The 26,792-nt window shown below is 39.9% G+C and overlaps 2 protein-coding genes across 3 annotated transcripts in view; one reads left to right on the forward strand and one right to left on the reverse strand.

Annotated features, from left to right (window-relative positions):
- The window catches only part of LOC309491481 (metalloprotease TIKI1-like), a gene marked incomplete at its 5' end in the record, with an annotated part of 28,725 nt that extends 19,109 nt beyond the window's left edge, over positions 1 to 9,616 (reverse strand). Inside the window, 3 exons of the mRNA XM_082190537.1 lie at positions 7,211 to 7,771; positions 7,828 to 7,964; positions 9,583 to 9,616. Coding sequence (XP_082046663.1) covers positions 7,211 to 7,771; positions 7,828 to 7,964; positions 9,583 to 9,616 — 732 coding nt within the window. The remainder of the gene's footprint in view (positions 1 to 7,210; positions 7,772 to 7,827; positions 7,965 to 9,582) is intronic.
- Positions 9,470 to 25,357, forward strand: LOC309491480 (uncharacterized protein). 2 transcript variants are annotated; one of them, XR_014203139.1, is made up of 10 exons: positions 9,470 to 10,161; positions 10,858 to 10,973; positions 11,868 to 11,936; positions 12,038 to 12,118; positions 13,367 to 13,420; positions 14,197 to 14,265; positions 14,367 to 14,447; positions 16,717 to 16,770; positions 19,614 to 19,712; positions 23,248 to 25,357. XR_014203139.1 is itself a non-coding variant. In XM_082190536.1 (9 exons), the coding sequence occupies exons 2-9, from the start codon at positions 10,938 to 10,940 to the stop codon at positions 19,626 to 19,628; spliced, it is 459 nt and encodes a 152-aa protein (XP_082046662.1). In that variant the 5' UTR covers positions 9,470 to 10,161; positions 10,858 to 10,937; the 3' UTR covers positions 19,629 to 23,240. The 2 variants fall into 2 exon arrangements, 1 of the variants encoding a protein (XP_082046662.1); XM_082190536.1 differs by lacking the exon at positions 23,248 to 25,357 and having other exon boundaries at positions 19,614 to 23,240.
- The last annotated feature ends 1,435 nt before the right edge of the window (positions 25,358 to 26,792 follow it).

The raw sequence follows: 26,792 nt of genomic DNA on the forward strand, positions 1-26,792 counted from the left end.
CGCAAGTCTCCTCTTTCTTGAGCATTTATCCATACACCGCCTTGTAGACGCACATCTCGAACTAACGAGCGATGAACTTCTTCTGATGTACAGATATGAGCACTCTACAGACACTACAAGTTCATCACCATATTTACTGACATATCGCTTGAGACTTACTGATATAAATATTATAATCAAACATTATTTGGAGTACTTCTTTATCACACAATGTACATTTCTTCTTCTTTTAATATCACTATTAGTAATGATAGTATGACCTCTGTATAATATTTAAAGTGTACCTAAAGTATACTAGCAATACTCGAGCACAACCATAACTGTCGTCTCTGGCTTTTGTCTTGGGTTAGGGTTAGTTGCTCAGTTGAGGACATTTAACTCAATATTCCACAATATTATTGATCTCCTGCATTGACAGCATTATATGAGAACTGAACTGAGCTGGACCATGACATCACGGCTATCTAAATGAACTAAATTAATAACTTTTTTACAACAAAAATGAGCCATCACTGATCTTACTGAAGCTGGACTGTCACGCTATCTTCTTCTGGAAACAAACTTTGTTGCATTATTCTCCTGTTATCTCTGTAAAGCACTATATAAATAAAGACTTGACTATCAAACACACTGAAGTATATCTTTAGTTGGACCTCAGCACTTCTGGATAACTAAAGTAACTTTAATACACAGTTAGTTCCAATTTAGCAGACTTTAAGTACATCAGTTTAGGATACCAAAAGCAAAATTGCAGGGTATTTATATGAAGTACATTGATATGTAAATGTATCTGTCGTATACTTAGCATACAATAAATGTATTTCTTAATACATTTTGGTATGTTTATTCTTCACTAGGGGAAACAGATATTACTGCTAAAACTCTAAACTCTGGATATTCTCGAAGGCTTAAACCAATAATTGAATAAATGACTCTTTCTGTTAAACATCAGACAGGTTTAGACAGTTCAACACTGTTTGTCTAACAAATCTCACTAAAACACATTTCAGACTCAGACTATGAAGCACTTTTACTCAGTAAAGCTTTGAAATGATGTGTATTGTGAAAACTGACTAAACACACACACATCTACGCAATCAAAACCAGCGCATTCCTGTCCATCAGTGCCTCACACACACCAACACAAGACTAACAGTGTGTTTGATTCCGCTAACACCTCTCTGATACTCATGTATTAGCACATTAGCACCAACAATAGCGGCTGTAATAGCTCACACACACGTGCTAATAGAGGCTTTCACACACACACACACACACACACACACACACACACACACACACACACACACACACACACACACACACACACACACGAATCTCTGAGTAACTGTCAATGACGGCAGGACAGAACAATAGCAGGGAATGATGGGTATTAAACAGCTTAAGCTACTGAGATACGCTTTCACACACACACACACACACACACACACACACACACACACACACACACACACACACACACACACACACACCTGGAAACAAACAACATCCTTCTGGAAACTTTCCAGTTGATACTGACGAAACTTCACCAGCCAAACACACACACTGCAGAAAGTGTGTGATACACACACACACACAGCTAATAATAGACTATACCATTAAACACACTGTTCTGTAGTTACACACCTCGGCTGATTAGAGGAACTAGTGAAGTAGAGCAGGAGCGTTCCTGATCAGGGATTCGCCCGGAGCGGTGAAGCCTGTTCCCGAGTGTGTGTGTGTGTGTGAGTGTGAGTGTGTGTGTGAGTGCGTGAGCGGAGAGACTGAGAGCCTCGGGCGCAGACGTCTGCGGAAAACAACACACACACACACACACACACACATACAGATGCAGACTCTCATTAAGAGATTAGCTGAACTCGAGTGTTTGGAGATTTTCCACGGATACACACACACACACACACCACTGGACGAATGTGGTGTGTCTGACACCTGTGTGTGTTTGAGCAGCAGCGGCAAGGAAACCGGGCACTCGAGGGTCCGAATCACATGACATAAAGTCACACTCACACACACACACACTTCATCTGACAGAAACACTCTCCGAACTGAGAAAGATGCACTGACACATGATGTTCAGTCTAATTCAACACTGCTAACACACACACACACACACACACACACACACAAACACACACACACACACACACACACACACACACACACACACACACACACACACACAAACACACACACACACACACACAAACACACACACACACACACACACACACACACACACACACACACACACACAACACAAACACACACACACACACACACACACACACACACACACACAATAATTTCCCACTTTAGCTGGAACAGTAAATCAGATTTCGCAGCTGCCTCGGCTGGACGAACTTAAAACAATCCGCTGTACATCAAACTCCCAATAAACGTGAGTGTGTGTGTGTGTGTGTGTGTGTGTGTGTGTGTGTGTGTGTGTGAGAGTGAGTGAGTGAGTGTGTGTGTGTGTGTGTGTGTGTGTGTGTGTGTGTGTGTGTGTGTGTGTGTGTGTGTGTGTGTGTGTGTGTGTCTGTGTGTGTGTGTGTGTGTGTGTGTGTGTGTCTGTGTGTGTGTGTGTGTGTGTGTGTGTGTGTGTGTGTGTGTGTGTGTGTGTCTGTGTCTGTGTGTGTGTGTGTGTGTGTGTGTGTGTGTGTGTGTGTGTGTGTCTGTGTCTGTGTCTGTGTGTGTGTGTGTGTGTGTGTGTGTGTGTGTGTGTGTGTGTGTGTGTGTGTGTGTGTGTGTGTGTGTGAGTGTGTGTGTGAGTGATGCTCATGTGATCGGCCTCTCCAGAACACACAGTTCTCCGGCGGTTCTGTCGGGTCGCTCGACGTGACTTCATACGCGTGATTTAAACGTGCCGTTTAAGGGGCACCATCTGTACAAACACCATTCATCATTACTGGCCGTGTTTTAGAAATCCAGTGCGATCTGGCCTGGAGATTATTTTCTCAAACGTTTAAAGTTATGTTTAACGCCACAAAGCGGTAAACATTAACAACACCATTGGAATTCGAGGCTGAGGCGCGTGTTGGAGGCGCCAGGAGTTATTAAAGGAATTGGCCGCTTCGTGCAGTTCCTGATTCAGTCCGAGCAGGACGATCCCGAGATCCCACTTCCACCTGAAGCCCTAAAGAGCCTCAAACCCTGAGTCGTATCTGTGTGTGTGACGTGAGAGTCCAGTCTGTATTTCTACAGCGCTTTATACAGTTCAAAGCAGCTTCAATGATACACAGAATCAATGATGCAAACTCCATCAAGTATGATACAAAGTATATATATATAAATATAAGTTCAGCTCAGTTTAATACCTGTATAAAGTTCATCAATTATGAAATAATTCAGAGTTAGAGATCAGAGTAATGTTCTCAAAACTTTAGCACAGAAACATTATTTATACATCATTCATGGAGTGTTTTTCCTAAATGTTTGAGTTGGATGTTCGTCTGACGTTTTTAAATGTTTCTACTTGTTTCGGGAACGTTCAGAGAACATTCAAAAGTAACTTTCCCGTAATGTTTGAAGAAAGAAACAATGTTTCCATGAACGTTCACACAACCAAGAAAAAACAACAGCTATGTTTCCATCCACATATTTTTATGTGCCTTTTGGGATATCGCATAATCCAAAACACTGGATGGAAACGCCATATAAACGTATGAACTCATTTGAGTCGGATAAATGTTTAATCTGATAAGAGGACATGCGTGTAAACTAGGATAGAAACACATTTACAGAATAAATCCCTCAAAGCTCATGTGACTTTGCCTCAGCGTCGGCTGTGATTGGATGACTGGAGTAACCAGCGGACCAATGGCATCGCAGCGTCTCCAATGTTGGTTTGGTGTTTCTGGAAGTGTGTGATCAGAATGATCTGGTGTAACTCCCTCCAGAAGCGTCTCACACACACGAGTGTGTTCCCGAACACCAGCATCCGAACGCCAGAGAACACGACAGCGTTTACCCGGTTTCGTCTGACGCTCGAGACACACTCGTTTATGACGGAGTGTGTCTCGAACTTAGTTTTATTACTGATATTTTGCACCAAGGAAGTGACGATTTGTTCTCTTGAACACATGCGACTGAAACGCTGCTTTATTCGCAGATGTTTAATGTGATTTTAAGTTAAATTCGAACGTTGAATGAAACACAGCTAATGTTAGTGTTGCAGAGTTAAAGAATTATGAAACAAATTCACATTCAGCTGTAGAGTCATTATTCAGATCAAGTTTTGTCCTCATCCAAGAGTGTCATTGTTAAAAGAGTAATATATTACTGAAGAGTAAATGTCTTTTAAAGCAGCACTAGAGAACAGACTCGCTCAGAGGAGATGAAATGATGACAAGCTGTTCAGATCAGACAAACGAGTGGAAGTGTAGATCTCACGCTGACGAGCGATGTGAACCAGTCGATCTCTGAGGATGAAACAGGATTCGCTTTGAGCTTCGACACATGCAGGAATCTCTTTCAGAAGAGCTTCGAGAAACTCGATGATGCTCAAGCTTTCCTGCTCACATAAACACACGACACTGAGAAGTCTGCATGATGTTGTGTGTTATTCTATGCCTTAAAATACTTGTATCCCTTAAAACTCATATTTGATCACCAAAATTACATATTTAAATGTATGTACATATTCATGCCTTAAAATATCATGAATGTAACTCGACACCCTTGCCTCATTTAGTATGCGTGGTTCTATGAATATGCAAATGAGCCCCGCCTCCACTCACTCACTCAGCTCAGAGATCCACTGGTTGACGATCACACGTTGATCTGATTGGTTACAAGGTAGTTTGTGACGTCAGAAACACCAGCGAATTCAAAGCGTGTTTTTGAGACTGTCTTTGGTTCACTGCAGTTTTAAGGAGGAAATACTCAGCAATGGTGTCGACTTATGAACTTACACATGGTTTGTCTTAAAGCATATTAATAACACCACATAGACACATAAACTACATTAAAAGCTGGATTTACACCACAGGGGGACTTGAACGTGACTTCTGTCTTCTCTACACTCTTAGAAGAACAGATTACACAGAAGCTTAAAGGGTTTAGTCTTACTTGATTACATTGTATGAATTATAAACATACTTTATCAGTAGAAAAAAATGAAATAACCCCTTAAACATGAAAGTATTATACAATCATTGAAGACATTTATCCTCTTATAGAAGCTTTTCTCTTTAACATTGAGTCCTAGAGGTCCATATAGAACTTTATTTCTAAGAGTGAAGAGCTTCTGATGCACTTCACACAGTTATTGATCTGAACTGAATCCACACTGAACTGAATTAATCTGAATAATTACTCTTTTTAGCTCTTCTTTCCAGCTGAATCTGATTTTGTCTCATATTTGATGAAGTTTCATCACTGATTGTGTGTATTACCGTGAAGCTGCTTGTATAAAGCGCTGTAGAACTAACGCCGGCTGGACTTGATGATAACTCTATTCCACTGGATAATCATTCATCAGAAGGAAGCCGGATCAATAGCTCTGTTGTGTGTGTTCGAGCGCGAGCCGCTAGGTCAAATTGCCGTGCGTAATCCCTTTAGCTGCGCGGCGGCATTAGCAGAGACTCCAGCGTCTCAGGCTTTGAAGGTTTCTGGTAATTGCAGGGGTCTAATGGACCGACACCAACACGGGTTAGAGTCAGATTCAGACGCAAACCATTACGCTCAATCACTTCTAACACCAGAAGACACTCCACAAGCAGAGCGTTTGTACAGCTGATGCCAATCATTCCTGCGGTTCTCAGATCAGAAAAACAACTCGATCACTAATGCTCTGATTTATAACAAAACTCACTTGTATAATAAATGGCTTTTTACAGCAACAATTGCACGTTAGCGGTGTTGTTTTCTCATAAACAACAATAACCAGATGTTTAATCAGCCTTAATGCAAGAATAAAGCCACAAGTGATAAAAGCGCATGTGAATGAACACAGATTGACATCTAAATAAAATAATAATAATAAAATATCTCATAATTTTACTGTATTTTTGGTGAGCAGAAGAGACTTCTCACTGTAAAAACACTGGCCCAGAATTAATTGCATATTCAACACCAGATCTGTCGTGATTGACTGTGTTTAAAGGGGTGGTTGATTATGATTTGACTTTTCTAACTGTAGTTAGTGTGTAATGTTGCTGTTTGATCATAAACAACATCTGCAAAGTTACGACGCTCAAAGTTCAAAGCAAAGGGAGAAATTTACTTTTAAAGAAATCGTTTTTTAAGGACTACAACAAACGGCTGGTAGAGACTACACCACATTCCTCCCGGGTTAGTGACATCACAAACCCTAAAATTTACATAAACCCCGCCCCCTGAACACGACTTATAGATTATCATGACAGAATATGCTAATCAATGACTAGAAGATAACTACACATCAGCTTCATAAATCCATCAACTAACCATTCAGAAATGTCCTGTTGCTTCTACATGTTGTCTCTTCTTCTTGAGTCTCTCCATCATTGTCTGACTCCGGTTTTACATAAAAGGCTAAAAGTTTTAGACATTTTCAGTGTGTGTGTGTGTGTGTGTGTGAGCTAAAACGACACAAGCTCTTGAAGCTCCGCCCCCTGTGCCGGGAGCAGCAGCTCATTTGCATTTAAAGGGACAGACATACACACAGAGACACACACACACACACACCTGAGAGAAGTTGAGGCCGTTGAGAGGAAGACACACACACACACACACACACACACACACCTGAGAGAAGTTGAGGCCGTTGACAGGAAGGCACACACACACACACACACACACACAAGCTCTTGAAACTCCGCCCCCTGTGCTGGGAGCAGCATCTCATTTGCATTTAAAGGGACACGCACACCTGAGAGAAGTTGAGGCCATTGAGAGGAAGGCACACACACACACACACCTGATAGAAGTTGAGGCCGTTGAGAGGAAGGCACACACACACACACACACCTGAGAGAAGTTGAGGCCGTTGAGAGGAAGGCACACACACACACACACACACACACACACCTGAGAGAAGTTGAGGCCGTTGAGAGGAAGGCACACACACACACACACACACACACACACACCTGAGAGAAGTTGAGGCCGTTGAGAGGAAGGCACACACACACACACACACACACACACACACACACACCTGAGAGAAGTTGAGGCCGTTGAGAGGAAGGCACACACACACACACACCTGAGAGAAGTTGAGGCCGTTGAGAGGAAGGCACTGCTCCTCCACCTCCTCCACGGCGCCGGTGCTCTTCCTCATCCGCTGGGCCTCCTGGGCCAGGTACAGGTCGAGCACCGGGACGCCCCGGCTCTTGATCTCCGCCTCCGTCAGCGCGTTCACCATCAGCATGACCCACACGGGCCGCTTGCGCTCCCAGTTCCCGGCGATGGCGTTGAACAGGTACTCGGCATACAGGCCCTGGCCCCGCTGGTCCGGGGTAATCCAGGACGGCAGCATGAGCCTCACGTACTCCAGGTGCGCCTTCAGCCGCAGATACAGCTCTCCGGGCAGCAGGTCCTGCAGGATCTCTCCCGGCGGGAGCAGCTGGCAGGAGCTCAGGGCCGAGATGGTGAACGGGTCGGTCAGGTCCAGCTCGAAGAACACCACCGCGCTCTCCTGGAACGCCTGCTTCGAGTTCTCCGGGATGAAGTCCCACACGCGCGTGTACGGGACGTGGATCGTGCCGTAGAAGAACGCCGGCGGGTCTCGCTTGATCGTCCACAGGAACGAGTTGAGCTCGCTTTGCTGAGAGAGAGAGAGAGAGAGAGAGAGAGATGCGTCAGGACACAGATCAGGGAAACGTCCTTCAACACGAGGAGCTGAGAGCTGAGAGCTGAGAGATCAGTCCTGCGCTCGCTGACAAACGACTGAAACCAAATGTTCTGGAGTGAGTCGAGTTCCAGAAGGAGAAGCAGAGACTCAGAGAGACTCAGAGAGACTCAGAGAACAACAGCACATCATTAACTCACAGTTGTGTTCGTCAATCCAGAGTTTTATACACACACACACACACACACACACACACGACCGAAAATGAACACTCGCCAAGCGCCAAAGTATATGAAACAGTGTCAACATTTTTATGAATTCTTCTAACAATGCAATATTGTCAAGTCAGCTTTATTTTTACAACACAGAGTGTTTCACAGCAGCTTTACAGAGATAACAGGAGAATAATGCAACAAAGTTTGTTTGCCACAGTCACAGTCCAGGTGAAGGAAGTTCAGTGATGGCTCATTTTTGTTGTAAAAAAGTTATTAATTTAGTTCATTTATATATATATATATAAAGCCGCTCTGGAGAAAAGGAAGGAGTTGAGATCGCAGTGCAGAGAAAGAGAGAGAGAAAGAGAGAGAAGGTTAGAGCAGAAAACTAGAGAAAACTAGAGCAGAACTGATGATTATGAATATGATGAAACACTGATGATTATGATTATGATGAAACACTGATGTAAACATGATCAGTGTTCAAAAGTGTTTCATGATTCTGTGGAAACTGTGTTACGTTTTTCAGGATTCTTTGATGAATAGAAAGTCCAAAAGAACAGCATTTATTTGAAATAGAATCTTTTGTAACATTATAAATGTCTTTACTGTCACTTTTGATCAGTTTAAAAGTTTTAAATTCTTTAAAATAAATCTAACTGACCCCAAACAGTGTAAATACATACATCCATATATAATATAATGTAATATAATATTAAAATAATTAGAATATTATAAAAGTAGATTTTTTTGGAGTCTCTTTTGCTCATTTATTTGATCAAAAATACAGTAAAAATAGTGTAATATTATTCTAATGTAAATCATCTGTTTTCTATGTGAATATATAGTAAAGTGTAATTTATTCCTGTGATCAAAGCTGAATTTTCAGCATCATTACTCCAGTCTTCAGTGTCTCATGATCCTTCACAAATCACTCTAATATGAGGATTTGATGATCAAGAAACATTTATGATTATTATCAGTGTTGGAACCGTATGGAAACGGCCGTCAGATTGAGGAATGATGGAGGAATGATGGAGAAAAGATGGAGGAATGATGATCTGGATGTTTATTCAGAAGTTGACAATGTCTTCAATAGACAATTACAGTAATATGTAATTAGTCCAACACTTGAAGGCAATACACACTCGCTCTTCTCTGACTGCAGAAACTAAAAGCCTATTGAATAAAGTGACACACTTCAAGAGAAGCAGTTTAACTAAATACTGTCAATAAAGCAGAAGTTTAGAGTGTTATGCTCAACAAACCCGGCCTGTAAATCTCAGTGAAGAGAGAGAACGAGAGGATCACTGACTCCTCAGAGTTACAGCTCTTATCCTCCGTGTGATCAGATGAGTGAGAAAAGAGTGAAATCCATTCAGTGCAAAGACAAACATTTCAGCCAAAGTTACGTGTGTGAGAGTGTGTGTGTGTGTGTGTGTGTGTGTGTTTGTTTTTGTGGTTTACAAGGACTTTTGACCTGAATACGCACCAGCACTATGGGGACATTTGGGTTTATGAGGACAGAGGCCATGTCCTCATAAATCCGACAGCGTAGATGTCATTTACTACGTCCCAGAAGCTCCCTCTCAAAGTTTGGCGCCATGTCCTTACATACCACAAAAACCTGAAATTTTACCATACACTGTGTATCCCCCGATTTCGAGAGTGCGCTCGCGGAGCCAGGTCCTGGTATTACACCCGCGTCATCAAAAATTTACATTTTTCACACAAGTGTATTCTTTGGGGCCTGTGATTGGTCAGATCGGTACCGGTAGGCGGGAAATCGCGAAAACAAGATGGCGCCAGTGGGCGGAGCTTCAATCAGCTTTAGTGATTGGTCAGATTGGTACCGGTAGGCGGGAGATCGCGAAAACAAGATGGCGCCAGTGGGCGGAGCTTCAATCAGCTTTAAAATGTGTAGCAACTTAATGCAAAATACTAATTATTTAAGTATTTTTGCCGGTAATTTATTAATTGTGCATTAAATATATGATAAATAAATAAATAAAATCCCGTTTATATTATGATAAGTACAACGTAATCAGAGGTGTAGTCATTCGTCGTCACGTCATTTCCTGTTTGGACTGGACAAACTCTGCACCTGAGAAGACATCTGTGGACCTGATGAAGGCAACTGTTATCCAAAAGGTAAGTTATAATGTTGTTTAATTGCTTCTCTAATAGCATGTGGGTCCGGTTGGCTTGTTTGTGCATGTTTTGTATGCTCTTCGCTGCTCGTTTTACAGTTAGAAAGCAGCTAGCGCGTGATGCTAACGGTGCTAGCGGACCTATAGTGATTCTGTTTACAGACTGACATGAGGGAATCAGCGATGCTTGTCATTTTAAACTCGTTTTCTGTTGCACTATATTTGTCACTGCTACCTTTTCTGATCGCATAAAATAGTCTAGCCATCATAATAACGCGTTGTCATGACTACAGTATGTGAAGGGGAGGCTATTTCACCCAGTACAGTATCCTGCTATGCTACTGTTAATATTACTACAGTTCTGCTTGCTTTAAACACATTAAGACACAAATATGTGCTCTTATTACTCCTGACTATAATAAAATATACTCTGAATATTATTAGAACTGTCAGTCTGATTCAGTCTTATTAATACTGTCACTATTATTGCCTGTAATTTATCAATTGTGAATGAAATCTATGAATGAATAGTTATTATCAATTAACATATTCCTTAAATATCAAATAATGAAGTATTAAAATAACTTGAATGCTGTTTACCATAATTGATCAATTTATTTAAAACAAGCTTGTTGAATAATATGTCAAATGAAATGCAATGGTCGTGATTAATGAGAGTCTTTTTCTATGCGCGCAGACACATGAGATGATGGCTGAAGTGAGTCAGTGAAGGAGAAGATCAAGATCTAGAGGAGGACATGCAGCTTACAGACAAAGATGAGCTCCAGGGCAGATTCAGCAATCATTATAAAGGTGAGTTCAGGGTTTCCATGCTTAAGCAGTGCCATGCGACCAGTGTTCCTCAGAAACAGATTATTTGCCACAGTTATCAGTCACTGAATTATGATTGTGTGTGTAAGAAGTGAGTCACGATCACTTACTGTACATCTAGCACAGGCGCAATGTCTCGTATCACTCTCATACATACACACACTTGAACTCAGTGCCGTCCAAATGTATCTAGTTACCAGTGTCCCAGTAAAACTAGTGTCCTCATAGACCAGTATTCTGTTAAACTTACACAACACACTCAGTCAAAGTCAAACATCAGGATCATGTTCTTATGATGTCCTCATAAAACTGTGTCCTCATAGACCAGGATTCTGTCAAACTTACACAACACACTGAGATTCTCCTGTCAAGTCAAACATCAGGAACATGTTCTTATGATGTCCTCATAAAACTGTGTCCTCATAGACCAGGATTCTGTTAAACTTACACAACACACTGAGATTCTCCTGTCAAGTCAAACATCAAGAACATGCTCTTATGATGTCCTCATAAAACGGTGTCCTCATAAAACTGGTGTAAAGCTACACACAACCTGACACACTGTAATGAAAACACATGTAATGTGATGCATAAAAGCCGTGAACATGACCTTGTGGTAGCATTTAAATATTGAAATATTGATTTGAAAACTTTAACTATTTTGTTATCTTGTATATTATCTCAAATCAGTATTTCATGTGCAAATATTTATTGATAGGTAGCTGTGTATCAGGACCCTTATTATCCTGTCTATGATTATTTTGTATGAATTACTGACTGACTGTACATTATCCCTTATATATTCCATTTATTATGCTTTTTTTAAACTCTTAGGTGAAGTGTTTCTGTATGTAACGCTTAATTTCATATTCTCAGATGAGCCATAAGAGCCAGTGGTCATCAGGCAGAGACGGTTGTGCTGCTCTGACTGTGGGTCTAGACAAGGTAAGTGAGAGTTGTGCTGGAAGAGAACGAGCAAACGAAGCAGAGACATCTGTGTTCACACATTTACACCACTGTTTCATGTCTAATGTTATGTTTTGCAGACTCTCAGTGAGGTTGAACCCTCCACTCTCGAAATGAAGAGTCCGTCCCCGTCCCAGTCAGAAGTCAGAGATGTACAGAAGGTATTGTTTTGTTTTTCGATAACTGATCATTCTTTATATTCGAAAGCCGATATCTGATATATTAGCCGATGAATCTAAATCCAAAATTTGATATACTTTGAAAGCCTGATTACAAAAACGAAACGCACATCATTTAAAGCCAATGTCCCAAACACTTCAACATAAATCAAACATATACAGTACAGTGGCCTAATGTAAGATTCCTTAACTTTTAAAATTAATTTTACATTCATATTTCCAACTTTCTTTATAAAAAAATGACAACACTTTACAAAAAGGTTTCATCTTGTTAGTATTAGTTAACATGTACTAACAATGAATGAACAATACTTCTACAGGATTTACTTAATGTTTATCTTACTTAACGTTAATCTCAACATTTTCCAAGACATTTTAGGATCCAGTGTTGAATCTGTTAATTTAATACACTGTGAACTAACATGAACTCGCATATTTTATTAACTCACATTAACAAAAGTTTTTCAATATGAAAAGCAATTTCACCAAATGACTTGAATAGCTCTATTTGGAAATAATTAATCATTCTAGAATGATTGGTGTGATTTTGTAGGGGTTTGCATCTGCATAGAAAATAATAAATTGCAAGCAGAGATAAAAAATAAATGAACAAAGATGTGAAATAAACAATGCCTCATATATTCCAGGTAAGTCTAACAGCATTTAGGTACAGAACTTGAGTAATCAACTGTAAAATAACACGGCAGAGTCTTTATATAGCCTGATTTCACAGAGGCCTATACTGCAATGTCACTACCACAGATGGGTATGAATGATAAAGCAATACATTGTGCAGCCCTACAAGTTAATGTTCATGGCTTTAATGCATCACATTACATGCATGTTCATTACAGTGTGTCAGGTGTGTGTGTGTCTTACACCTGTTTTATGAGGACACCGTTTTATGAGGACATCACAAGAGCAATGTCCTGATGTTTGACTTGACTGGAGAATCTCAGTGTGTTGTGTAAGTTTGACAGAATCCTGGTCTATGAGGACACTAGTTTTACCGGGACACACATATGGAATATTAGGATCGATACTGATAACCCATAATTCACAGCTCATTGTGGCTAATACCAATAGCGAAAACTATTTGTGCTTGTCAGATTAAATATAATCATTGAAGAAGTTGGTAAAAAATAGCAACCTCTGTTTGGCTTTCAATAAGTGATACTAAAATTAGTATTTATTTGTCTTTTTTATATATTTTTACTACTTTTTTTTCAGATGATACCTCTGAAGAATCAGATGAAACCTGAACAAGATACAGCAACTCTAAAGGTATCCAATAAGTTAATGTAATAACTCTGTTTCCTCAGAAACAGATTATTTGCCACAGTTATCAGTCACTGAATTATGATTGTGTGTGTAAGAAGTGAGTCACGATCACTTACTGTACATCTAGCACAGGCGCAATGTCTCGTATCACTCTCATACATACACACACTTGAACTCAGTGCCGTCCAAATGTATCTAGTTACCAGTGTCCCAGTAAAACTAGTGTCCTCATAGACCAGTATTCTGTTAAACTTACACAACACACTCAGTCAAAGTCAAACATCAGGATCATGTTCTTATGATGTCCTCATAAAACTGTGTCCTCATAGACCAGGATTCTGTCAAACTTACACAACACACTGAGATTCTCCTGTCAAGTCAAACATCAGGAACATGTTCTTATGATGTCCTCATAAAACGGTGTCCTCATAAAACTTGTGTAAAGCTACACACAACCTGACACACTGTAATGAAAACACATGTAATGTGATGCATAAAAGCCGTGAACATTACCTTGTGGTAGCATTTAAATATTGAAATATTGATTTGAAAACTTTAACTATTTTGTTATCTTGTATATTATCTCAAATCAGTATTTCATGTGCAAATATTTATTGATAGGTAGCTGTGTATCAGGACCCTTATTATCCTGTCTATGATTATTTTGTATGAATTACTGACTGACTGTACATTATCCCTTATATATTCCATTTATTATGCTTTTTTTAAACTCTTAGGTGAAGTGTTTCTGTATGTAACGCTTAATTTCATATTCTCAGATGAGCCATAAGAGCCAGTGGTCATCAGGCAGAGACGGTTGTGCTGCTCTGACTGTGGGTCTAGACAAGGTAAGTGAGAGTTGTGCTGGAAGAGAACGAGCAAACGAAGCAGAGACATCTGTGTTCACACATTTACACCACTGTTTCATGTCTAATGTTATGTTTTGCAGACTCTCAGTGAGGTTGAACCCTCCACTCTCGAAATGAAGAGTCCGTCCCCGTCCCAGTCAGAAGTCAGAGATGTACAGAAGGTATTGTTTTGTTTTTTGTTTTTGGAAATCAAATTAGGGATACAGCGATATGAACATTTGGGCCGATTTTGATAACTGATCATTCTTTATATTCGAAAGCCGATATCTGATATATTAGCCGATGAATCTAAATCCAAAATTTGATATACTTTGAAAGCCTGATTACAAAAACGAAATGCACATCATTTAAAGTCGGCATGAAATCAAATTTGACAAATCTTCTTTTTATATGTAATATTGTAGTGTTTATTATAAATGATTTATCTGTGCACTTCATTATTTTTTCAAAATTCATGTACCCTTATAATCTTTAATCAAATACATTACCCTTCCCTCCCCCCTCGAAACGACCTCTCTTCTCTTTTGGTCACGTGCCATGGCGAAAGGGTGCGGCCAGAGCCCATGAGGGTGCGGCTATCGGTGTTTGTCTCGTTTCGCGGGAGGCTCATATAAATATGGTCTGATTCCTGCCTGAAAATTTAGCTGCTTGTCCTCGTTCTCGTCGCTGTCCTCAATAAAAAAATCCTTCATGTGAGGGTAACGGTGGGGGAGTCCGGTGGAGAGAAATCCTCCACAACTGAATGTTAACTGGCATTCAAATCTGCCTCCATTTTGTTTGCAACGCCCAACCTCCAACGATCCAATCAATTCCCGAAGGACAAAATTTTTCTAATTTCAGAAGCAGTTTCACTCGGATATAAATCACAACAAGGAAAAAATGACAATCTCAACTTCCGTTTCATGCCGACTTTAAAGCCAATGTCCCAAACACTTCAACATAAATCAAACATATACAGTACAGTGGCCTAGTTTGAACCAGTGTAAGGTTTCTTAGCTTCTAAAATTAATTTTACATTCATATTTCCAACTTTCTTTATAAAAAAATGGCAATACTTTATAAAAAGGTTTCATCTTGTTAGTATTAGTTAACATGAACTAACAATGAATGAACAATACTTCTACATGATTTACTTAATGTTTATCTTACTTAACGTTAATCTCAACATTTTCCAAGACATTTTAGGATCCAGTGTTGAATCTGTTAATTTAATACACTGTGAACGAACATGAATTCGCATATTTTATTAACTCACATTAACAAAAGTTTTTCTCTCTGTTAGTTCATGTTAGTTAATGCAATAACATATGTATTGTGAAGTTTTACCAAAACATCTATTGCCTTAATAATAATAATAATAATAATAATAATAAATCAAATGAAATTAAAATGCAAACAAGTTATTAGACAACATTAAACTTAAAATGAAATGGCCTAAAGAGCTGAAGGAACACCCCTAAACTGAGGCTTTGTTAGATGGTTTTAGCTCAACGGAACACAACCTATATATGATAAATTATATATGAAAATATGACACAATATTACAACTTAAACTTGCACAAAATCATGCACAGATTAATTTGAGCTATTATTAATAGTAATCAACTATTACATAGTGAAACTCCTGTTGTGGATGCGCTCCTCCCAGGACAACACTGTGAAACACCGCAACTAAACCCAAAGAATTCACAACGTTTTTAATGCAATAGTTTGCTCATTATAGTGTTATGTATATATGACAGTCCCAATCATAATTAATGTGTTGCTGACCACCGGTAGGCCTACAGTGAAGTGTTTACTGCAGCACTCATTAACTCAGCCAAATGCATCCTATATGAGATAAATCAGATATATAACAAAAATAAAAAATATTACAACTTACAATTCCACAAGCGAACTCTCCCTGTAACAATGCGCTGATTTCACAGATTTGTGATTCAAACATTTCAAAACCATCATGGTGAACAGCGCACATCTGAAGCTGAAGGAAGTAATCCATTATTTATTAGTGTTAATATAGCGGCCGAATTTTCTTATCGGATTGACAATGATATCATTAATAATGAGCATTTATTTTCATGCATCCCTGATTGGTTATGACCATATATTTATAGGGTTTTAACTTTATACTTGATTACAACTTATGTCACAGTGTTTTAAATCTTAAGTCACTATTCATCTTATTAATTTGATCAGTATTAATACTGAGTGGTTTGAAATGTCCCATTATACATGAATTAGTTTGGCGTCATCAGCCTTCTTTTGCTCAAGTATATCATTGATAATGTGAAATTGTTTTAATTTTATGTTTTATGACAGTGATCAGTCAGTGTTAATGGAGTCAAGTATCTGTGCTGCTTCATTTGGAGAATCTCTGAATCCTTTGTCTCTAATAGATGTTTATTTTTTCTCTCTTTACCTTGCTTTCAGGTGAGCCCTGAGAAGGAACAATCATCATTGGAGGATCAAGACTGTGTTGAGATGGTAATAAAAAGAGCATTGCATCATTTTAGGAAATGCTAGTCTAGTAAGAACTTTTTCACATCATCTTTGGGGCTGTTTTACACCTGGTCATTTCATTGTCAAAACAATTCCATTTACACTTGGCCACATAAATGTGTCTTCACAAAACGGACATAAATCCGATCTTCATTTCCCGCGCTATATCAGATTTAACGGTGTTCACGTCATCGAAAGCTACCGCTATGAGCAGCATTTTTTGTATCATCAGCTAATTTTAAGATCAATAGGAGAGAGAGTAGCATCAGCACTGGTAAAATCATTTATTCTCACTACTTTTAATGAAGATGACTGTGTGTTGAGCATCTGCGACTTACTTTAATTTATTTTTAGTTTGTATTTTGTGCATCAGCATGCTGAAGAGATCCTCAGCTACTCATCTGCAGTGATGCGTGTTGCAGAAGCGCTGTCATATCTCACTATAACGTGTCATATAGCCTAAAATACGCTCTCACCTGTTTATTATTTGGCATTTTTGGGAGGAGTAAAATTCATAGTGTTACCATTAATTACCTTTACTTTAGTGACCCACCACAGTCTAATCTGTCCCTCCACAGTTTGAACCAAAAGAACCGAAAATATTTTTACGCCTCATAATAACATAAATTGTCTTTGTTTTTTGCACAATTGCTTTGGCAAAGCATCTCTCAAACATACTAAAATCAAAAGCACAACATGGCTTAATGCCCTTATCAAATCGCAAAAGACGATAAGAAAGTAAGTCTGTAGTCTGTTGTGCTGCGTGTTCCAAACTGAAGAGCACACTTTGCTCGCTCGATCAGCTCATTATCCGGCTTTTTCCATGCCTCGTTTCACAGGGAATGAATGCAGTGAACTCCATCTCTGCATGTGCCATAAGTTTAACATGCATTTGGGAACGCAACCAGCACCAGTTACTCTCTATTTTCACATTCGCATTATATCCACATTTTTTGTGGTAATACAATTTTGCAATAAGATGCGTTTATAAACCTGTTTTCACTTAAACTGCAGGTTTCTGCCAGTATAACAGCTTAAGTGAAGAAATTAAGAAAGTATTATAACCTCTTATTAGGGGTTCAAGCACGAAGTGCTGAACACCTATTGTTATTGTAAGGATTTTTATTATTATTATTTTCCCCTAAAACGCATCGTGCAGCCCAAACCGTAAATGCTGGAGACTTGAAACTCAGCCAAATGGTAGTCCTCAATTTGGGGAGAACCTATCAAAGTATGACAACGATTGGCCAATAGGTGGCGCTACAGCAAGCAAAAGTATGAAATCAGCCATAACTCCTAGACCGTTTGTCATAGACTCAAGTATCTTATATCACTGTAATCCTTGGCTCAAGACGGACAAAATGTATATCTCCGATTTCATTTCCGCCTGGAAAAATTTTCCGCCATTTTGAATTTTGTCCAAAACCTACTTTTGCGAACTAGTCCCTGGTTTTTTGCCTGATCGGAACCAAAAAAGTGCATACATGTTCTCTGGAGTCTGGTTATCAATAATTATCGAAAAAAAGTTGAAATTTCGATCCACGGTTGCTAAGGGGCGTCAAAACGTTTGCAGGAGGCGGAGCTCATTTTACTAAAATGGCTATAACTCGTGAACGAAATGAGATATTTTCACCAAACTCGGTACACATGTGTAAGAGGTCAATCTGAGGTCACAGTAAAAAAATAGCGGCGATTGGCCACATGGTGGCGCTATAACATGAAAAAAACATAAAACAGGCTATAACCACCTGACCGTTAGTCCGATTGACTTGAAAATTGGTATGCAGTGTCTTGGTCCAAGGTGTCATGTATGTCTATGAGGACATTGGTGTATCTCAAAAAACATGGCCGCCATCGGCCAATGAAGTTTGAGCACCTATTAGACAAGGTTAACGGTGGCTGATTGAAACAAAACTCAGTGGGCATGTTCGACTCATGGCCCTAGAGGTCTGTAAGAATTTTGAAAGAAATCGACCACTAGTTGGCGCTAACAAGGTTTATGCCCTCTGTAATCACGTGGTGTTGCACACATCAACACAATATGCATATCATTTGATAGATCTGCTCATGCTGAACAACTTTGCCTCAAGAGCCACTGCTGTCAATCAAACCGTTCATTAAATATTCGCAAACATGTTAAAACCTACTTTTGCGAACTAGTCCCTGGTTTTTCGCCCGATCAGAACCAGACCAGTCTAAGGCAATTCTCTGGACTCTCTAGATCAATAATTATCGGAAAAAAGTTGAACTTTTGCATTTGAATGGCTGTAATAGGGTCATTTAGAAAATGGGCGTGGCAAAATACACTAAAGAGCCTATAAATCCTTAATAAAAACTCAGAACTTCACAAAAATTGATGAGCATATGTGACATAACATGCTAAAGAAGCATGGAAATTTTTATGGAGATCGGACCATAGGTGGCGCTATAACTGTTAAAAAGCTTTCAAACCATATATTTCCCATGGTAAACTACCTGTATTGGCTGTAAATGGTCTTTTCCGTCTATTATGTCATGCTTGCTAAATAAAACGTAATAACATTTGATGCTTTTGTGCTTAAAGGCCTTGATTGCTTGAACCCCGCTAAATGCTGCTTGCAGCTTTAATTGTAAAATAATATACTCATTATAAAATATTAATTTTTCATTGACAGTATTAGTATATCACTGTCTAGGCGATAATTCTAATAATAGTGATCTTAGTGAAGTATTATAGTTGTTATCAATATGATTATTATTATTAAACAATTTGTCATGTTTCATAAATGACTTCTGAATACAGGTTAAACTGAAGATGTTCTTGTTTTAAATGTCTCTTTTTCTTTAAGATGAGATCAGTATGACGGACTCTGATGCCAGTGATCCTGATGAAAGCGGTTCTGAAGGTGATGTTCCTGCTGGAGCTGCAGGCGTCTCCAGTAATGTTGGTATGTGTCAACTAATGCTGGGTACACACCAAAAGATTTTTTACATCTTATAAGATTTTCAAAATGTGATAGACCACAAACATGAGGACAAAAAATCCTAGATTTAACCGTTTTGCTCCTATAGTGTGTGGTGTGCCATGATGTGAAAAGACCATTAGGGTTGGGTATCGTTTAAATTTGAACGATTCCGATTCTGCTTATCGAATCCGGTTAACGATTCTTGGTTTCGATTTATTGGAGAGAAAAAAGAGAGCAAATACATTTTTCTACCTTTTATTCTTGTTACATTTAGGCTATTACCAGTAAAACTGTGACAATGCATCTTAATTTACAATATACTGTATATATATAACACTTTAAGGAATTATAGACTCGACTCGTATTAATTGTCTGATGTATTTATTCATGATCTCTATTTTAAACAAAACTGGTTCTCATTTTATCCAGAATTATGCGGCTCTAGTTTTGTACCTGAGTGTGAGAGAATGCTATTGCTGCTGCTAGTAGCTTTATCTGGTGTGTGGAAACCTGTGGTACTGCTGTTGAGAGATCGCACCGAATCAAATGCGCTGCATTCCTTCAAATTGACACCGTGTTGCAGCAAATGTTTCATCATATTGGAGGTGCTTCCTTCCTTGCATGAAATGTCTTTCTTGCATGTGATACAATTCGCTGTATTTTCATCTTTTTTTGAAAAGCTTAACCAAACTTTTGAACGTCTGCTGCGCTCCGCCATCGTAAATATAACGTACAGCGCATGTGCGGCAGGCAGGTCCTGGCAGATCAATACAACTGTAAACAAATGCTCACTGCCATTCACCTCACGCATGTGAGCATCACCAAAGTAAGGAATCGATAAGCGGAATCGAAGTGTGCGCGTCTTATTGAATCCCCGGATTTTGCCATTTTGGAACCGGTTCTAGATACCCAACCTTAAAGACCATGCAACCAGAGTCTCGACTGTTAACACTCTAGAGACCTCAGAATAAGCATGGCGGACGATATGCAGGAAGCAATTGCGATGATAGTGTTTGGAAAAGTTTTACACAACACGTTGTGTAAACATTTGTGCCACAAATCAACAAGCTGATCCTCCATCTCTGCTGTCCACATCAATTTCACTTTGTGCTGCGCCATGACTGCGTTTCTTATGCTTCCGTCTTCCTTCATCTCGCTTTCTGATTGGATATTGTTTCCTTTCACGTGATAATCTCCAGAGCATGCGCGCGTTTGTCCTCGGGCTTCCCCCCACATTTCAGGATTTCTGATCGTAAATATTCAACATGTTGAATATTTGCGATTCGCGATCAGGGCGGCTCCGACGTTCTTCCGATCAGGTTCGGACACTCTTAACACACCTCACACCAAGGGAAAATCTGATAAGATAATCTATACCCATCAAGATGATCGGGACACAGCTAGGATTGTCAGAAGTGGCAAATCGGCCCAAAATCAGCCTGATTATCTTTTGGTGTGTACCCAGCATAACAAGTTTGTGTTTATGAACATGTTTATTATTATTTTAAACCAATATATATTGTAGTGCAATTTTACGTTAGTATTTTCACCAAAGAAAAATGGTTTTAAGCCAGTTATATACACAGAACTTTGAGTTAGATCTATAATTTTGTTCAAAGACTTTTTCTATGTACCCAAAAGGCCTATTTCTCTCAAATATTGTTCACAAATCTGTCTAAATCTGTGTTAGTGAGCACTTCTCCTTTGCCGAGTTAATCCATCCACCTCACAGGTGTGACATATCAAGATGCTGATTAGACAGCATGATTATTGCACAGGTGTGCCTTAGGCTGGCCACAATAAAAGGCCACTCTAAAATGTGCAGTTTTATCACACGGCACAATGCCACAGATGTCGCAAGTTTTGAGGGAGCGTGCAATAGGCATGCTGACAGCAGGAATGTCCAGCTGCTGTTGCCCGTGAATTGAATGTTCATTTCTCTACCATAGCCGTCTCCAAAGGCTTTTCAGAGAATTTGGCAGTACATCCAACTGCAGACCACGTGTAACCACACCAGCCCAGGACTTCCACATCCAGCATCTTCACCTCCAACACCGTCTGAGGCCAGCCACCCGGACAGCTGCTGCAACAATCGGTTTGCATAACCAAAGAATTTCTGCACAAACTGTCAAAAACCGTCTCAGGGAAGCTCATCTGCATGCTCATCGTCCTCATCGGGGTCTCGACCTGCAGTTGGTCGTTGTAAACGACATGCGTGGGCAAATGCTCACATTCGATGGCGTCTGGCACTTTGGAGAGATGTTCTCTTCACGGATGAATCCCAGTTTTCACTGTACAGGGCAGATGGCAGACAGCGTGTATGGCGTCGTGTGGGTGAGCGGTTTACTGATGTCAACGTTGGGGATCGAGTGGCCCATGGTGGGGTTATGGTATGTGCAGGCGTATGTTATGGACAACGAACGCAGGTGCATTTTATTGATGGCACTTTGAATGCACAGAGATACCGTGATGAGATCCTAAGGCCCATTGTTGTGCCATTCATCCACGACCATCACCTCATGTTGCAGCATGATAATGCACAGCCCCATTCTGCAAAGATCTGTACACAATTCCTGGAAGCTGAAAACATCCCAGTTCTTGCATGGCCAGCATACTCACCGGACATGTCACCCATTGAGCATGTTTGGGATGCTCTGAATCGGCGTATACGACAGCGTGTTCCAGGTCCTGCCAATATCCAGCAACTTCACACAGCCATTGAAGAGGAGTGGACCAACATTCTACAGGCCACAATCAACAACCTGATCAACTCTATGCGAAGGAGATGTGTTGCACTGCGTGAGGCAAATGATGGTCACACCAGATAATGACTTGTTTCCAGACCCCCGACACCCCACACCCCCCGACACCACACAAAACTGCACATTTTAGAGTGGCCTTTTATTGTGGCCAGCCTAAGGCACAGCTGTGCAATAATCATGCTGTCTAATCAGTATCTTGATATGCCACACCTGTGAGGTGGATGGATTATCTCGGCAAAGGAGAAGTGCTCACTAACACCGATTTAGACAGATTTGTGAACAATATTTGAGAGAAATAGGTATTTTGTGTACATAGAAAAAGTCTTAGAACTTTTAGTTCAGCTCATGAAAAATGGGAGCAAAAACAAAAGCGTTTAGAATTTTGTTCATAGTGTATGTACATATATATCATACTATAGTGTGCCAGAAGATAATATCAGATTACATTTCTAAACATTCCTTTTGCCATTAATTGTAAAAATCAGTTATCAATAATCAGATATTATTATAAATAACAATTTTTCTAGAACAAAATTAATGGAATCAGTACCAAACCAATAAGTTTATCATGTTCAATGTTGGTCAAAAACTTTGAAAAGGAGATGTTTAACACAACATTCCATCTCCAGAATAATGTTTTGAATGTCATTTGAAATGTAATTTTTAGATATCAGATGTATAACCAGTTTTAAGTTCTAGATGCAGGTTTGAGTTACATCTGAGTTTCTGATCTGTCTATAACTGATTTCCTACAGGTGTTCAGAAGATGCCCATCGAGAAACCACTGAAGTTTCTCAAGGTACCTGAGGTTTAAATCAGAATATGACTACCATTGTAAGTACATGAGCTCTCATATAGTTAGTTTACTAAAGCATGTATTCTTCTGTACAGAGAATGAACGTGAGGCAGGAATTGAAAACCTTGTGGAAAGGACAAAAAGTGTGCTGGTAAAATGCTGAAGTTACAACTGTAATTGAACATTTTAAGGCACATACACTCACCTAAAGGATTATTAGGAACACCATACTAATACTGTGTTTGACCCCCTTTCGCCTTCAGAACTGCCTTATTTCTACGTGGCATTGATTCAACAAGGTGCTGAAAGCATTCTTTAGAAATGTTGGCCCATATTGATAGGATAGCATCTTGCAGTTGATGGAGATTTGTGGGATGCACATCCAGGGCACGAAGCTCCCGTTCCACCACATCCCAAAGATGCTCTATTGGGTTGAGATCTGGTGACTGTGGGGGCCATTTTAGTACAGTGAACTCATTGTCATGTTCAAGAAACCAATTTGAAATGATTCGAGCTTTGTGACATGGTGCATTATCCTGCTGAAAGTAGCCATCAGAGGATGGGTACATGGTGGTCATAAAGGGATGGACATGGTCAGAAACAATGCTCAGGTAGGCCGTGGCATTTAAACGATGCCCAATTGGCACTAAGGGGCCTAAAGTGTGCTAAGAAAACATCCCCCACACCATTACACCACCACCACCAGCCTGCACAGTGGTAACAAGGCATGATGGATCCATGTTCTCATTCTGTTTACGCCAAATTCTGACTCTACCATCTGAATGTCTCAACAGAAGTCGAGACTCATCAGACCAGGCAACATTTTTCCAGTCTTCAACTGTCCAATTTTGGTGAGCTCGTGCAAATTGTAGCCTCTTTTTCCTATTTGTAGTGGAGATGAGTGGTACCCGGTGGGGTCTTCTGCTGTTGTAGCCCATCCGCCTCAAGGTTGTGCGTGTTGTGGCTTCACAAATGCTTTGCTGCATACCTCGGTTGTAACGAGTGGTTATTTCAGTCAAAGTTGCTCTTCTATCAGCTTGAATCAGTCGGCCCATTCTCCTCTGACCTCTAGCATCAACAAGGCATTTTCGCCCACAGGACTGCCGCATACTGGATGTTTTTCCCTTTTCACACCATTCTTTGTAAACCCTAGAAATGGTTGTGCGTGAAAATCCCAGTAACTGAGCAGATTGTGAAATACTCAGACCGGCCCGTCAGGCACCAACAACCATGCCACGCTCAAAGTTCAGGAGATTGTCTTGACCAGGACCACACCCCTAAATGCATTGAAGCAACTGCCATGTGATTGGTTGATTAGATAATTGCATTAATGAGAAATTGAACAGGTGTTCCTAATAATCCTTTAGGTGAGTGTATAACCGAAGGAAAACTGGCCACACTGACTGAATGCCAGCAGTGTAAGACCGCTGAGGATCCTTTCCGTGGGTTTTCAAGTTCGGCCTCACTCTCATTCTCTGTACAGAAGAATACATGCTTTAGTAATCTCTAAACACATGAGAGCTTTTATACTTACAATGATAGTTGTATTCTAATGACACTATACTCTTCTAGAGCTGATGAACAGCCCAAACTAACTTTGTTGAATACTTTTCCTGTTATCTCTGTAATTCTGCTTTGAAACTTGACAATTCTGTTTACATTTTCTGGAAATAACAGAATTGTCTTTTTAGGTAAACCGTCCCTTGTAAGTCGGTTTCTCTACATGTTGCAGCATTTATTGCATGTTGAGTGAGTTCATTTTATACATTTCAAAGCCTGTTTAATGACATCTTTAAATTGTGCCTGTTTCCAAGGGCTGTTTTGTCAATCTTTTCGAAGTTTTGAATGGTTCATCTGCTTGTCATTTTAATATGTCAAAACAGTAATGATACTGTATGCTTTCTGAAAGATCACACAGTTGTGCAAGTTTTATTGACCATGTTTTTAAGTTTGTGGATGTCACTTTCCCCTTAAAATGGCATGTCATGATTGTATTACATCGTAAAACTGTAAAAACTCAATGTTTATGATGATATTATTGAAGTCATAATTAAAGCACTTCTAAAACACCCCTGTCCCTGTAATGTTGCAAGTTGTTTTGTGTATTGTATTTGAGATCCGGTACTCTTAAATCACCTTAGTCTTGGTAATACACCGTGTTGTCAGGTTTGTGTGTGTGTGTGGGCATGTACCATTAAACACACTCGTCCTTATAATGTTGGATTATGCAGTTGTGTATTGTGTTTCAGATCCAGTCCTCTTAAATCACCTTAGTCTTGGTAATACACTGTGTTGTCAGGTTTGTGTGTGTGTGTGGTCATGTACCAGTAAAACACATTGGTCCCTGTAATCCACTGAAATGACATATTTAGTGTATTGTAAAAAGAGTGTCCTCATAATCAAGTCGGGCCCCAAAAATCACAATTATGTCATAGGCGGGAACATTTTAGGATGGGCGGGAATGTCCTTGTGTACCACCAAAATATCATATGGTCATATTTTCTGTTTTGTTGTGTGTATAGAACATTTGAAGTCAGATTTGTGATCTGCAGATTAAAACAAAATTTTTGATATTTGTATCATCACTGTAGGGCAATGGGAAAGGGGTGTCCCCATATACCACCACCAAACTTGTTTGGGCATCAGTGTCCTTCTATACCACAAAAACAAGTATGTGTGTGTGTGTGTGTGTGTGTGTGTGTGTGAGAGAGAGAGAGAGAATGTGTGTGTGTGTGTATGTGTGTGTGTGTGTGTGTGTGTGTGTGTGTGTGTGTGTGTGTGTGTGTGTGTGTGTGTGTGTGTGTGTGTGTGTGTGTGTGTGTGTGTGTGTGTGTGTGTGTGTGTGTGTGTGTGTGTGTGTGTGTGTGTGTGTGAGAGAGAGAGAGAATGTGTGTGTGTGTGTATGTGTGTGTGTATGTGTATGTGTGTGTGTGTGTGTGTGTGTGTGTGTGTGTGTGTGTGTGTGTACATATGGTAAAGTTGCATGACATGAACTGATTGAATGTTAAGTATTGTTTAATATTAAGTATATTAATATTTCTACAGTAACGGTTCAGGATCTACAGGATAAGGTGATGATCTACTATAATGCAGGTCTCAGTGTGAAGCACTTACTCTGGTGTGGATCTCACAGTCGCTGGAGTCTCTGAGGAGGAGCTGGTCACATCTCACCATCATAATCACACAGCTCTGGAGAAAAGCGCTGAAACTAACCTTCATCTTCATCATCATCATCATCATCATCATCACTCAAGCGCTCATCACTGACGGTCACAGTAATCCACTCGACTGGAGGATGAAGCTCCTCATCCTGGAGGAGATCTGGAGTAATCCATCAACACCTGAGGAAGACTCGCTATGACATGATGAAGAGGAAGACCTCAGCAGATCCATGTGAAGATCAGTCTGTCAGAAACTCATGATCCGCGGCTGGTAATCACTTCACACACATCCTGATCACACACACTCACACACACACACTCACTCACTCACACAACTCTCTAA

The sequence above is a fragment of the Leuciscus leuciscus genome, assembly GCF_965113295.1.
Source record: "Leuciscus leuciscus genome assembly, contig: HAP1_SCAFFOLD_276, whole genome shotgun sequence".
NCBI classification, from domain to species: Eukaryota; Metazoa; Chordata; class Actinopteri; order Cypriniformes; family Leuciscidae; genus Leuciscus; species Leuciscus leuciscus.

Bases quoted from the DNA above. Each gene is read 5' to 3' on its own strand.
- LOC309491480 (XM_082190536.1), top strand. From the start codon at position 10,938: ATGAGCTCCAGGGCAGATTCAGCAATCATTATAAAG. The intron at 10,974-11,867 runs GTGAGTTCAGGG...TCATATTCTCAG, and splicing joins ATTCAGCAATCATTATAAAG to ATGAGCCATAAGAGCCAGTG. The intron at 14,266-14,366 runs GTAAGTGAGAGT...TATGTTTTGCAG, and splicing joins TGACTGTGGGTCTAGACAAG to ACTCTCAGTGAGGTTGAACC.